The sequence below is a fragment of the Salvelinus alpinus genome, chromosome 1, assembly GCF_045679555.1.
Source record: "Salvelinus alpinus chromosome 1, SLU_Salpinus.1, whole genome shotgun sequence".
Lineage (NCBI taxonomy): Eukaryota > Metazoa > Chordata > Actinopteri > Salmoniformes > Salmonidae > Salvelinus > Salvelinus alpinus.
The window spans coordinates 60,929,095-60,943,866 of NC_092086.1; the positions used below are offsets into that span (position 1 = coordinate 60,929,095).

The following is a 14,772-nucleotide window of genomic DNA, read 5'->3' on the forward strand; positions in this document are numbered from 1 at the left end:
TTCGGGTCGTTGTCATGCTGGAAGACCCAGCCACGACCCATCTTCAATGCTCTTACTGAGGGAAGGAGGTTGTTGGCCAAGATCTCGCGATACATGGCCCCATCCATCCTCCCCTCAATACGGTGCAGTCGTCCTGTCCCCTTTGCAGAAAAGCATCCCCAAAGAATGATGTTTCCACCTCCATGCTTCACGGTTGGGATGGTGTTCTTGGGGTTGTACTCATCCTTCTTCTTCCTCCAAACACGGCGAGTGGAGTTTAGACCAAAAAGCTCTATTTTTGTCTCATCAGACCACATGACCTTCTCCCATTTCTCCTCTGGATCATCCAGATGGTCATTGGCAAACTTCAGACGGGCCTGGACATGCGCTGGCTTGAGCAGGGGGACCTTGCGTGCACTGCAGGATTTTAATCCATGACGGCGTAGTGTGTTACTAATGGTTTTCTTTGAGACTGTGGTCCCAGCTCTCTTCAGGTCATTGACCAGGTTCTGCCGTGTAGTTCTGAGCTGATCCCTCACCTTCCTCATGATCATTGATGCCCCACGAGGTAGGATCTTGCATGGAGCCCCAGACCGAGGGTGATTGACCGTCATCTTGAACTTCTTCCATTTTCTAATAATTGCGCCTACAGTTGTTGCCTTCTCACCAAGCTGCTTGCCTATTGTCCTGTAGCCCATCCCAGCCTTGTGCAGGTCTACAATTTTAGCCCTGATGTCCTTACACAGCTCTCTGGTCTTGGCCATTGTGGAGAGGTTGGGGTCTGTTTGATTGAGTGTGTGGACAGGTGTCTTGTATACAGGTAACGAGTTCAAACAGGTGCAGTTAATACAGGTAATGAGTGGAGAACAGGAGGGCTTCTTAAAGAAAAACTAAGAGGTCTGTGAGAGCCGGAATTCTTACTGGTTGGTAGGTGATCAAATACTTATGTCATGCAATAAAATGCAAATGAATTACTTAAAAATCATACAATGTGATTTTCTGGATTTTTGTTTTAGATTCCGTCTCTCACAGTTGAAGTGTACCTATGATAAAAATGACAGACCTCTACATGCTTTGTAAGTAGGAAAACCTTCAAAATCGTCAGTGTATCAAATACTTGTTCTCCCCACTGTATATGCAGCAGTTTGGGCCGCCTGGCTCGTTGCGAACTGTGTGAAGACTATTTCTTCCTAACAAAGACAGCCAACTTCGCCAAACGGGGGATGATTTAACAAAAGCACATTTGTGCTTTTTTTTTTGCAAATGTTGCAACGACTGTACCTAACCATAAACATCAATGCCTTTCTTAAAATCAATACACAGAAGTATATATTTTTAAACCTGCATATTTAGCTAAAAGAAATACAGGTAAGCAGGTAATATTAACCTGGTGAAATTGTGTCACTTCTCTTGCGTTCATTGCACGCAGAGTCAGGGTATACGAAACAGTTTGGGCCGCCTGGCTCGTTGCGAACTAATTTGCCAGAATTTTACGTAATTATGACATAATTGAAGGTTGTGCAATGTAACATGAATATTTAGACTTATGGATGCCACTCGTTAGATAAAATACGTAATGGTTCCGTATTTCACTGAAAGAATAAATGTTTAGTTTTCGAGATGATCGTTTCCGGATTCGACCATATGAATGACCTAAGGCTCGTATTTATGTTATAATTAAGTCTATGATTTGATAGAGCAGTCTGACTGAGCGATGGTAGGCACCAGCAGGCTCGCAAGCATTCATTCAAACAGCACTTTCGTGCGTTTTGCCAGCAGCTCTGCTGTTTATGACTTCAAGCCTATCAACTCCCGAGATTAGGCTGGTGTAACCGATGTGAAATGGCTAGCTAGTTAGCGGGGTGCGCGCTAATAGCGTTTCAAAAATCTTGGAGTAGTTGTTCCCCTTGCTCTGCATGGGTAACGTTGCTTCGAGGGTGGCTGTTGTCGATGTGTTCCTCGTTCGAGCCCAGGTAGGAGCGAGGAGAGGGACGGAAGCTCTACTGTTACACTGGCAATACTAAAGTGCCTATAAGAACATCCAATAATGAGAGAAATAGAGAGAAATAGTTCTATAATTGCTATAATAACTACAACCTAAAACTTCTTACCTGGGAATATTGAAGACTCATGTTAAAAGGAACCACCAGCTTTCATATGTTCTCATGTTCTGAGCAAGGAACTTAAACGTTAGCTTTCTTACATGGCACATATTGCACTTTTACTTTCTTCTCCAACACTTTGTTTTTGCATTATTTAAACCAAATTGAACATGTTTCATTATTTATTTGAAGCTAAATTGATTTTATTGATGTATTATATTAAGTTAAAATAAGTGTTCATTCAGTATTGTTGTAATTGTCATTATTACAAATAAAATAAAACAATTGGAAGATTAATCGGTATCGGCTTTTTTTGGTCCTCCAATAAATCGGTATCGGAGTTGAAAAATCTAAATCGGTCGACCTCTACTGTATATGTCTATTTTCTTTTGAAAATCTGCCACCAAACCACACAATTCTATCTAGTGAGAGTGCACACAACCATTAACTTATTTTACCAAGTCAAAAATAACATAATTTTGTCAAGGGACCCAACGAATAACAACGACGCTAGCCTACTGCATCCCATAATCAACCAACTTGCCAACTAGTATTAACAAAGCTATATTGTTGTCATTCAGTAATAGTGTAACGTTACTGTAGCCTACTAACGTTATACATCACATTATTATCCACCTAGCTAGTTAGTGATAGCTTAGCTAGCTCCATAGAAACAACCAATGAATGACAACAGGCTTTTAAACAAAAATATATATCTATCTAGCTTGTATGATTGCATGTAAAACAACTTTACAGATGAGTACAAAGTTTGAAAACAAAGTTGACTTACCAGTATGCTGCTCTCTCGGGAACTAGAGTGAGGCATCCAGATATGAGGTTAGCTAGCGTTGTTAGCATTAGCTAGCATGTTAGATATGAAAGTATCTATCCAGCAACAATGTTGAGGTCAAAAACGAAAGAAAACATGGTAAGCCATGCTGACTTCGTAAAATAAATCAAATCGGCCTAGAGCGAGGCATCCTGATACGAGGTTAGCTAGCCCCGTTAACATTAGCTAGCTAGCATCGCCAGCATGTTAGATATGAAAGTATCTATCCAGCAACAATCTCGAGGTCAAAAACAAAATAAACTATATTAAGCCATGCTGACTTCGTGAAATAAATAATTAACAGATTGAATGTACATTTCTGTGACTAACTAGTTAACTTTAGCTTGCCAGCTCAGTGACCGGTGATGCACCTATTCCTGTTTACAAAGTGTGCGTCCCTCCCTCAGGTCTTTACAACTAGAATTAGAACAGACTTACACGGATCTGGCAAAGGGCGCCTTTGTAAGGTCAAGAGCAAAATGGATTGAAGAGGGGGAAAGAAACACTAGTTACTTTTTTGCACTTGAAAAGAGAAACTACAAAAGAAAATCTATAACTGCACTCAAAATGAATGATGTTTTATGCAAAGATCCCATTACAATATCATCATTTGTCAATTCCTTTTATGAAAACCTTTACAGCTCTCAATTTCAGGAAGATGATTGTGAAAGCTACATTTGCCACATTCAGAATTACAGTGGGGCAAAAAAGTATTTAGTCAGCCACCAATTGTGCAAGTTCTCCCACTTAAAAAGATGAGAGGCCTGTAATTTTTATCATAGGTACACTTCAACTATGACAGGCAAAATGAGAAAAAAAAATCCAGAAAATCACATTGTAGGATTTTTTATGAATTTATTTGCAAATTATGGTGGAAAATAAGTATTTGGTCACCTACAAACAAGCAAGATTTCTGGCTCTCACAGACCTGTAACTTCTTCTTTAAGAGGCTCCTCTGTCCTCCACTCGTTACCTGTATTAATGGCACCTGTTTGAACTTGTTATCAGTATAAAAGACACCTGTCCACAACCTCAAACAGTCACACTCCAAACTCCACTATGGCCAAGACCAAAGAGCTGTCAAAGGACACCAGAAACAAAATTGTAGACCTGCACCAGGCTGGGAAGACTGAATCTGCAATAGGTAAGCAGCTTGGTTTGAAGAAATCAACTGTGGGAGCAATTATTAGGAAATGGAAGACATACAAGACCACTGATAATCTCCCTCGATCTGGGGCTCCACGCAAGATCTCACCCCGTGGGGTCAAAATGATCACAAGAACGGTGAGCAAAAATCCCAGAACCACACGGGGGGACCTACTGAATGACCTGCAGAGAGCTGGGACCAAAGTAACAAAGCCTACCATCAGTAACACACTACGCCGCCAGGGACTCAAATCCTGCAGTGCGAGACGTGTCCCCCTGCTTAAGCCAGTACATGTCCAGGCCCGTCTGAAGTTTGCTAGAGAGCATTTGGATGATCCAGAAGAAGATTGGGAGAATGTCATATGGTCAGATGAAACCAAAATATAACTTTTTGGTAAAAACTCAACTCGTCGTGTTTGGAGGACAAAGAATGCTGAGTTGCATCCAAAGAACACCATACCTACTGTGAAGCATGGGGGTGGAAACATCATGCTTTGGGGCTGTTTTTCTGCAAAGGGACCAGGACGACTGATCCGTGTAAAGGAAAGAATGAATGGGGCCATGTATCGTGAGATTTTGAGTGAAAACCTCCTTCCATCAGCAAGGGCATTGAAGATGAAACGTGGCTGGGTTTTTCAGCATGACAATGATCCCAAACACACCGCCCGGGCAACGAAGGAGTTGCTTCGTAAGAAGCATTTCAAGGTCCTGGAGTGGCCTAGCCAGTCTCCAGATCTCAACCCCATAGAAAATCTTTGGAGGGAGTTGAAAGTCCGTGTTGCCCAGCAACAGCCCCAAAACATCACTGCTCTAGAGGAGATCTGCATGGAGGAATGGGCCAAAATACCAGCAACAGTGTGTGAAAACCTTGTGAAGACTTACAGAAAATGTTTGACCTCTGTCATTGCCAACAAAGGGTATATAACAAATTATTGAGATAAACTTTTGTTATTGACCAAATACTTATTTTCCACCATAATTTGCAAATAAATTCATAAAAACTCCTACAATGTGATTTTCTGGATTTTTATTCCTCATTTTGTCTGTCATAGTTGAAGTGTACCTATGATGAAAATTACAGGCCTCTCTCATCTTTTTAAGTGGGAGAACTTGCACAATTGGTGGCTGACTAAATACTTTTTTGCCCCACTGTATTAGCATCTGGGACAGAATATGAGGCAGTTCACTATGGGCATGCAATTCATCCAAAAGTGAAAGTGCTGCCCCCTATATCAAATAAGTTAATTAATTAGATTAAAATTATGGTGCTTCTATTCCAAGAAAAACGAAAAACACTCTGGGTTTCCATTAGAATGGAATGGAAAATATGGCACTGTACAACATGACGGTCGGGAGTAGGATACAGTACTTGGCTATTTAGCTAAAGAGACCAGGGTTCAATTCCCTGATGGGAGGAAGGAGTAGGCTGTCCTTGTAAATAAGAATTTATTCTTAACTGATCTGCCTAGTTAAATAAAGGTTGCCGTAAGAGCATAACATTTCTACACCTAATTGTTTAATTGTAGTCTAACCAATATCCAAACGGAGATTCAGTGAAAAAGAAATCTAATTGATTTATCAAGACCAGTCCCCATGCTTGTCTCAGAGCAGTGTGAAACAGGTGCTGAAATAGTTGTAGGCTATTGCTTCAAATCCTATTGCTTCCATCTTCAATATGCTCTTAAAATAAATAACACTTACACCACTTTTAACAGCACATTACTGAACACTAGTGAGATTCATGTCGCCTGCAATAGGCCTACAGTATATCGGAAAATATGATGTGACTCTCCGCCAATAATTGGAGGATTCTAAATTAAAAACCAAAAGCCGCCTCATGGGTCTCCCAGTGGTGGCCGGCACGGGTATTGAACCTGCATCTGTTTGCACTGTAGGAGCCCCCATCCACTCCGGAGCCCCATCCACAAAGTATCAAAATACAGAAAGGTGTTGGTAAAGGTATATTGTCCTGCTAATAGCCCATAATGGGCTATCAGAAATAATGTTGGTACTTGTTTATTTTGATCCAAAGCCATGAATGAGTGAGTCACTCAGCTTTATGTAGGTGCCGGGCTATATGACCGTGCCATCAACTTGATAATGTATAACGATATTTTGGAGGTTATTTAGTTGGATTTTTTTTTTTAAGTGAGTGATTGTAATCTGAAAAAGGCCAAAATAATATTTGCAAAGGCCAAAACATTTATTTCTGTTTTTTGAGGGAGAGAAACGCTGGGAAAATTGTGTGCCGCCCTATGGGACTTCAAATCAAATCAAATTTTATTTGTCACAGACACATGGCTAGCAGATGTTAATGCGAGTGTAGCGAAATGCTTGTGCTTCTAATTCCGACAATGCAGTAATAACCAACAAGTAATCTAACCTTCCAATCACGATCGGATGTGATACATAATAATACTAATTGTGATATTATTATTATTTATTTTTTCTGGGGGATGAAACTGAAATTGCAACCAATCATGGCCGGTTGTGATACAGCCAACCTAACTTAGAAATACATTTGACGATAGAATTCTCCCCCTACCCTCCTTCCAGGCAAGTCTATTATCCAGCTACCTGCTAAAAGCCATAATGGAGCTGTACAGTCGTGGCCAAAAGTTTTGAGAATGACAGAAAAATGAATTTCCACAAAGTCTGCTGCCTCAGTGTCTTTAGATATTTGTCAGATGTTACTATGGAATACTGAAGTATAATTACAAGCATTTCATAAGTGTCAAAGGATTTTATTAACAATTACATGAAGTTGATGCAAAGACTCAATATTTGCAGTATGTACCTTTCTTTTTCAAGACCTCTGCAATCTGCTCTGGCATGCTGTCAATTAACTTCTGGTCCACATCCTGACTGATGGCAGCCCATTCTTGCCTAATCAATGCTTGGAGTTTGTCAGAATTTGTGGGTTTTTGTTTGTCCATCTGCTTCTTGACCATTGACCACAAGTTCTCAATGGGATTAAGGTCTGGGGAGTTTCCTGGCCATGGACCCAAAATATAGATGTTTTGTTCCCCGAGCCACTTAGTTATCACTTTTGCCTCATGGCAAGGTGCTCCATCATGCTGGAAAAGGCATTGTTCATCACCAAACTGTTCCTGGATGGTTGGGGGAAGTTGCTCTCGGAGGATGTGTTGGTACCATTCTTTATTCATGGCTGTGTTCTTAGGCAAAATTGTTAGTGAGCCCACTCCCTTGGCTGAGAAGCAACCCCATACATGAATGGTCTCAGGATGCTTTACTGTTGGCATGACACAGGACTGATGGTAGCGCTCACCTTGTCTTCTCCGGACAAACTTTTTTCCGGATGCCCCAAACAATCGGAAAGGGGATTCATCAGAGAAAATGACTTTACCCCAGTCCTCAGCAGTCCAATCCCTGTACCCTTTGCAGAATATCAGTCTGTCCCTGATGTTTTTCCTTGAGAGAAGTGGCTTCTTTGCTGCCCTTCTTGACACCAGGCCATCTTCCAAAAGTCTTCGCCTCAACTGTGTGTGCAGATGCACTCACACCTGCCTGCTGCCATTCCTGAGCAAGCTCTGTACTGGTAGTGCCCCGATCCCGCAGCTGAATCAACTTTAGGAGATGGTCCTGGCGCTTGCTGGACTTTCTTGGGCGCCCTGAAGCCTTCTTCAAAACAATTGAACCGCTCTCCTTGAAGTTCTTGATGATCCGATAAATGGTTGATTTATGTGCAATCTTACTGGCAGCAATATCCTTGCCTTTGAAGCCCTTTTGTGCAAAGCAATGATGACGGCACATGTTTCCTTGCAGGTAACCATATTTGACAGAGGAAGAACAATGATTTCAAGCACCACCCTCCTTTTGAAGCTTCCAGTCTGTTATTCAAACTCAATCAGCATGACAGAGTGATCTCCAGCCTTGTCCTCGTCAACACTCACACCTGTGTTAACGAGAGAATCACTGACATGATGTCAGGTCCTTTTGTGGCAGGGCTGAAATGCAGTGGAAATGTTTTTGGGGGATTCAGTTCATTTACATGGCAAAGAGGGACATTGCAATTCATTGCAATTCATCTGATCACTCTTCATAACATTCTTGAGTATATTCAAATTCCATCATTCAAACTGAGGCAGCAGACTTTGTGAAAATTAATATTTGTGTCATTCTCAAAACTTTTGGCCACAACTGCACAATGTGACCGTGTGTGTTTGAAAGAGTATTTTCCAGTAAGCAACAATTTGTTTACCTTCATTAGACAACTTTGTTCCAATATTTCTGTAATTCAGTGATATCTATTCCCATAGTAATTCGTTATGGATACATAACTAAATAAACATCGGCATTTTGAAAGTTTATTTTATCATTATTTGATTAACGAAAGCATGAAGATGCCATTATTAGTTACATTGTTTCAGTTTGAACGTGTAGACTGGCACTAAGAACAGCGGGAATGTTTCCCTAGTCAGCGCCATTATTAGTGCAATGCCCCTTAAAGTAAATAATCCTAACAAAATAAAATAATAAAAACCTTAGTGTAACAACAGTTTTAGTAAGTAATACTGAAGTCATGCACAATTATCAGTTTCTATTTAGGTTTATGTCGCCCATTCATTGTCAGTTAGAGACACAGTAGGACCCAAAAGCATAATCACTGCTCTAACTCCCCCTTGCGCTGGTCTGGAGTAATGAAGTGGTGACGCCGGGTACCGTACTAAACCATAAATTACCTCTAAGGCCTGCAGCATAATCACAAAACGTTTAGTGGAGCAACCACTGTATGTTAAGCCTATTCACTATAGTCACCTGGCACTACTTTGTAATGTCTGTACATTTTAATGTTATGTTCCTAATGTGTCCTTTTATGTATCTCCCTACCAGACTTCCACATCCTTGTTATCCACATCCTATCTCCAAGGCCTTACAAGCCACAACTCCTAAGACATCCTTTCTAACCTTGCCACTAGCCTTACTAGCCCTACAAAACCACCATTCCAAACCCTCCCCACTGTGGGTGTGTTACCCCTAAACCTGGATTCCTGTGCAATCTCCTCATTTGCATTCTGACTGACGCTCCATGGTGGCAACAACAGTCCTGAACCTAGATTACTCTGTCCTAGTCATTTTCCTCTGCAGGGTTTTGTTTCTCCCTAACCCTAAAGCCTGTGGCAGTATGGGAGCTGCCCAATCAAAACCAGTCACCGGGTTTCGAGAATGTCAAAAACAACAGTCTTCTGTTGTTGCATAACTGCTAATTATTAATGAATGTACTCTTATGTTTACAACGAGAAGCAAAACTATCAGCTCCATAAAAAAATAATCATGTTGAGAAAGCAACACAGGTGTTTAGGTGATATTTGATTAAGGCCAATTCCTTAAAGACAAAAACTAAGGGGCTTTCACACCAAAGTGGTTTTGTGCGGATTTTCCAAACTCCCCCTTAGTTTAGACTGGTGTGAACACTATCGGCACCCGGGAGCTCACTAAACAATGAAGCTTGGTTTGCTAAAAAAGGGGGATTTTGGTCTGATTCCATTCATACCGTGGTGCGGTTCGATGCAGGTTTGAACACAGTCCGGACCAAACACAAGAAAAGAACCAGAGATGGGCAGTATTGCTGGTTTGACTGCAAGTATTTAATGAAATGCACGCAGTACCATAACTTTCTCTGAAACATTGAGTAGCAGTGCATATGATGCAGATTAGGGAGCTATACTGGGGATACAGGCTACTGACTATAGCTTATTCCTGTCTCAGAGAAGCTATTACGCTGTTTCCTCACGCATGTTGGACGACCAAAAAAAAGTAATACGAAGTTTGGGACAAGATATGCTTCTTGAGAATCATAGATAGATTTAACGTGAGCATTTTTCACCAATAAACAAAGGACACATGGTTTTGTTTAGGCATTTTAGTTAGTTTGACATTTGGCAATGTTAAACCAACCAGGCCAAATGAAAAAAATACAATGTCACAAATAACTGAACTCTGATTCAAACTATAGCTCAGAACTGTCAAAAATTGAGGGGTCATTAAGTCACATAAAACACATCTCGAAAACACAAACCTCATGTGTTGTCTGTTCTTCTTCCTGTAGAGAGAGAGAGAGCGCTATTTAGATATAGAAGTTCACCCTGGTGTCTTATTTTGCATTTGTTAAGTAACATCTGTAATATACACATTATGACCACGAAAACATACAGTATCAAACAGTAGAGTACAGTATCTGACAGAACTGGAACAGACCAAGAGTATTTCTTTTTATAAAAACATGTGTGTTTTGAGACAAACTGCTTGCTTACCTCTGTTTGTTGCTCCTGTGACATGGGCTGTATAAACGGGTTATGATGCTGGAGAACAGTCTTGAAGAAGTCCAGCACATTCTGGCAGGGAGCTGGAAGGAGATCAGGGGCTTCATTTATAAAAACCCTCAAATATATTTCATTGTAAATTGTTCGTCTGACAAAAGTCACAGCAACAATGCGATTTACTTCATCTTGACATGAAAAGTAATGTACTACACCACATGTATGCTGAGTCACAGGGTAAAAGCCTAATTCCATTGAGTGTTTTGTCTTGGGCAGCAAATTGAGCACATTGTCTCACTTAAGTTAAGACTGACGTGGGCTTATTTCGTATCCACATACCAAGTCACCATCTCACATGAATCTGCATAACTGTAGAAATTGCCATTACTGTGCTCTATTATCCAGAAAGCCCTGTACTGTACCTGGTATGTTGTCCAGCTTGTTGCGCAGCTCTTCATTCTCCTTCTGCAGACACAGCATCTCCTGCTCCAGCTCCACACAGCGAGGGCAGCAGCTCTCCTCTTCCTCCTCCGTCAGGGTGGACGAGGGGTGGCCATAGGACTCCGAAGGGGCTGGGGAGCTCCAGCCCCCAAGGTTATTGCTGGGTGACACCCTAGACTCGGCCGATGGGCCTCGCTCTCCCTCGAGGTCCAGGTCCGGGTGGGCCTGCTGGGGCCCGGTGAACAGGTAGCTCTGGAGGGACTTTGTGAAGATGTGCAGGAATGCGTATGTTTGTTTTTGGCTCGAGTGACCTCGCTGGGCTTCCTCATCAGGATCGACGGTGGAGCTCTCCTTGGGCTGTGGCTTGCCCAGGGTGGGGCAGTGACCCACTTGACCCGCGTCTGGCTTTGACTCCCCCCCAGGCCCAGAGAGGCAGCTTTCCTCCTGCTTGATGTGGGAGGTAACGGAGGAGGGCAGAGGATCTTGGGGCTCCACGAACCGGCCACCGTTGAGGAGAGTGAGCACACGGCTACAATCCTGTGCGAAAGCATCCAAGATGAGACGGTTTTCTGGAAGCAGAGGAGTCAAGACACAATGATAGCCAAGGCATTCAATTGACATTCAAGTCAATCAGTATATTTTGGCGTCAACTTTTTGAGCACATTTCTACATTTCCGCTGTCCTGAATTACTTGTCCTGATTTACTTGGCATTGAATTGATGGATCAAAAAACTAAGATCAGCATCGACTAGATTGGTTGTTCGTCATACTACTGTAGGATTGCTTGAGTTTTATCCCTTTCTCAGTCACCTCTACTTGACTCTCAGATTCTGTATAACGGTGTCACAGTGCAACATCCTGTTGAAGCCAGTCTGTTTCCGGCCGTGGGGGGCATCATTACTAAATGGTTCTGTCAACCATTTGAGCTGTGCTACACTGGTTTCTGCATCGCTGCTCTGGCTTCCTCATCACCCACTTTCTCCCACTCTCTATCTGGCTTTTCCTCTTTAAAATGTTCGACCATCTTTTACAATAGTACAGGGTCCCTCTATTCAATTGCACTCTTGTAAAGGAAGATGGCTGAGTCAGACTCAATGTCTATGCCTGTACTTCTCTATTTCTTGCCATGGCTGCCTCTGGTTCCTATTTGCGGCTTAAAGGCCTAGTGCAGTCAAAAACATAATTTTTTCTGTGTTTTATATATATTTCCACACTATGCGGTTGGAATTAGTTGATAGACCAATAAGAAAGAGTTCCAAACCTTTATGCCAATAACAGTTAGTTTGAAATGTTCTCCTCCCCACTCAGACCACTCCCTGACAGTCCTAGCGAAATTGTTGCTTGACAAAATTGGTCTTGCTAAGAAGCTATTTTTGTTCCTTTTTGACCATTTTAATTGAAAGCAATCACTTAATTGTTACCCAGAAATTATTTGATATTGAGATAAAAACGGCTGCATTGGACCTTTTTAGGGTTGGGTTGCTGTTGAGAACTTTTGACAAATGCATTTGATTTTATGTAAGCTGATGTCCTCCCCCTCCTCCTCCTGAGGTTTGTAAGAATATTTTAAAGATAATACACAACGCAGAGGACGAGAGGACTAGAATAAACAATCAATGGAAATAGTGTTTTTTCTGTAATATCAATGGGTCAGAGACATGGGGGGAAATTCAGTCCGGGACTCATAGCTACATGGCAAGTTCTCATTGGACCAAATTGTTTATACATTGAATCTGAAATAGGATACTTGTTATTTGGCCATTTGCCCAGTTTTATTGCAATGAATTCTAATTGGTCAACCACAGGCTAGGGCTGAGTTATAAAACTACATCCTGTCCCTTTGTTCTGTGGAGAGAATCACTGAGGACAGGGGAGCATGAACATCTACCTCACCGCATGATGTGTTCTCTTTGAATAAACCTATTTTCCTCCCCCTGATTTGCTTTGGGGTCTGTGTTATTGAAGAATAACATCAACTGCTAACATTTGGTGCCGTGACCCGGATGAATTGGTCTGAACAACAAGAAAAAAATGACCAAATCTGTTGATCCAGAAGAAAGAGAGAAGGCTGAGCGCAATCCACTTTGGGAGTCAACTCTTCATCTCCTAATTGATGGCAGAAGTGCTGGGTGAGTGTAGACCAATATCATTTTAAAAGAACCAAATCAGGGTAAAATGTGTGCATGCAATGAGTGATATGTATCTGTGATGTATAAGGTTCAACGCCTTTGTTCTCTATTATAGGGATTTAAGTCCTCTATTAAAAGGTTCGAGTCCTTTCTTTTGGTGAAACCCTCTTGTTGCATAGAAGGGAGTTGCTAATTGAGTAGCAATCTTTACACGTGGGGTTAATGTATGCCTTCAACAAGCTTTTTGAAGTGAACATACATTTTTATTGGTAGCCAGGCTCTACAGAAACAATTTGTGTTCTAGAAGAGGTTTGAGTCTTCAAAGGGGATATATTTTGGGGTTAAATAAATATATAAACATAGAGATATAATATACAACTTTTTAGTTAATGTAATGCCATTGTTAAGTGAGAACACCACTCTGGAAAAGGGTGGAACAGCTCCTCCGGTTGTGAGCATGAAAGAGATTTGAAATTCACTGTCTAGTGATATGAAGAACCATTTCAAAGTATGCCTATACTTTGAATGACCTCCTCAAGGGAGACTCTGATTCAAAAGCCTTTACGGAAGAACAGAAATAGGTTTTTGGCCAGCTCAAACTAGCTTTGTCATCAGTACTGGCTTTAGGCATTCTGGACTCAGGCCAACTGTTCACCCTCTTTGTGGCTGAAAAAGATGGCTCAATGACCTCAGTGCTGACACAAGACCATGGTGATTATCAGAAACCTGTAGGCTACTATTAGAAGAAATTGGATGATGTGGCGTTGGGATTGGGTCCCTGTCTCAGAGCTATGCAGGGTATTTATGTCGCTGTGTCGATGGTGGCATCGCTTGTTCTCGACCAACATCTTACCATCAAGTGTCCACATGCTGTTCATAGTCTTTTGACAATGAATAGAGCTGCCCAGGTCACAGCTGCTCATTGGAACAAATGGTCAATGGTGTTGGAGGCTCCTAACATCATCATACCACGTGGCTCACCATGTAATCCAGCTACTCTGATGCTTCCTCCAGATATACTGACTGCATCAAGTGGTACGTTTTTTGTGAGTGGACCACGTCACTTCCTCTTGAACTTGCAGACGTGTTGCTGTGCGTTTTGTTGCCAACCTTACTTTGCTAGCTGACAACTTTACGTTTTTTTCTTTTTAGTTTTTAATTACCGTTTATATTTTTAGTTTTTCCCTCATTCAACTTTTTCACTCCGGACGCTTTATCTGGACATGGTTCGTCAGCACCTTCAACAGCCGAAGCTAAGTAGTAACATTAACATGATGTCTTCTAATTGCAGTCGCTGTACTCATATTATACAGGAGAACGATCGCCTTACGGCGAGGATAGCTGTGCTGCAAGCCCAGCTTCAGACGCAATCGTTAGGCAAGGGTAATTTCAGTGTAGGGAAGGATGAAATAGCGTCTGTGCCACCAGTAAGTACAGATAGTAACGTTAGTATAAATCCCCCCGCACAGTCCCCACAGCCGGACAACTTTCTCATGGCTTCTGGAGGGAAATGCTGTAGGAATGCTCAACTGGTGTCGCTCATTCAGCCGACAGAAACTTTCAACCGGTTTTCCCCATTAAGTAGCGAGTCGGGGGCCTCCCGGGTGGCGCAGTGGTCTAGGGCACTGCATCGCAGTGCTAGCTGCGCCACCAGAGTCTCTGGGTTCGCGCCCAGGCTCTGTCGCAACCGGCCGCGACCGGGAGGTCCGTGGGGCGACGCACAATTGGGCTAGCGTCGTCCGGGTTAGGGAGGGTTTGGCCGGTAGGGATATCCTTGTCTCATCGTGCTCCAGCGACTCCTGTGGCGGGCCGGGCGCAGTGCGCGCTAACCAAGGGGGCCAGGTGCACGGTGTTTCCTCCGACAC

At 42.3% G+C, this 14,772-nt stretch overlaps 1 protein-coding gene across 2 annotated transcripts in view; it reads right to left on the reverse strand.

The window, feature by feature from the left end:
- Positions 1–14,772, reverse strand: part of LOC139582619 (BEN domain-containing protein 4-like) — a 43,722-nt gene that overhangs the window by 11,178 nt on the left and 17,772 nt on the right. For both annotated transcript variants that reach the window (XM_071412765.1, XM_071412775.1), the window contains exons 2-4: positions 10,760–11,347; positions 10,332–10,423; positions 10,097–10,120 (exon numbers count right to left, since the gene is read on the reverse strand). In XM_071412765.1, coding sequence (XP_071268866.1) covers positions 10,097–10,120; positions 10,332–10,423; positions 10,760–11,347 — 704 coding nt within the window. The remainder of the gene's footprint in view (positions 1–10,096; positions 10,121–10,331; positions 10,424–10,759; positions 11,348–14,772) is intronic.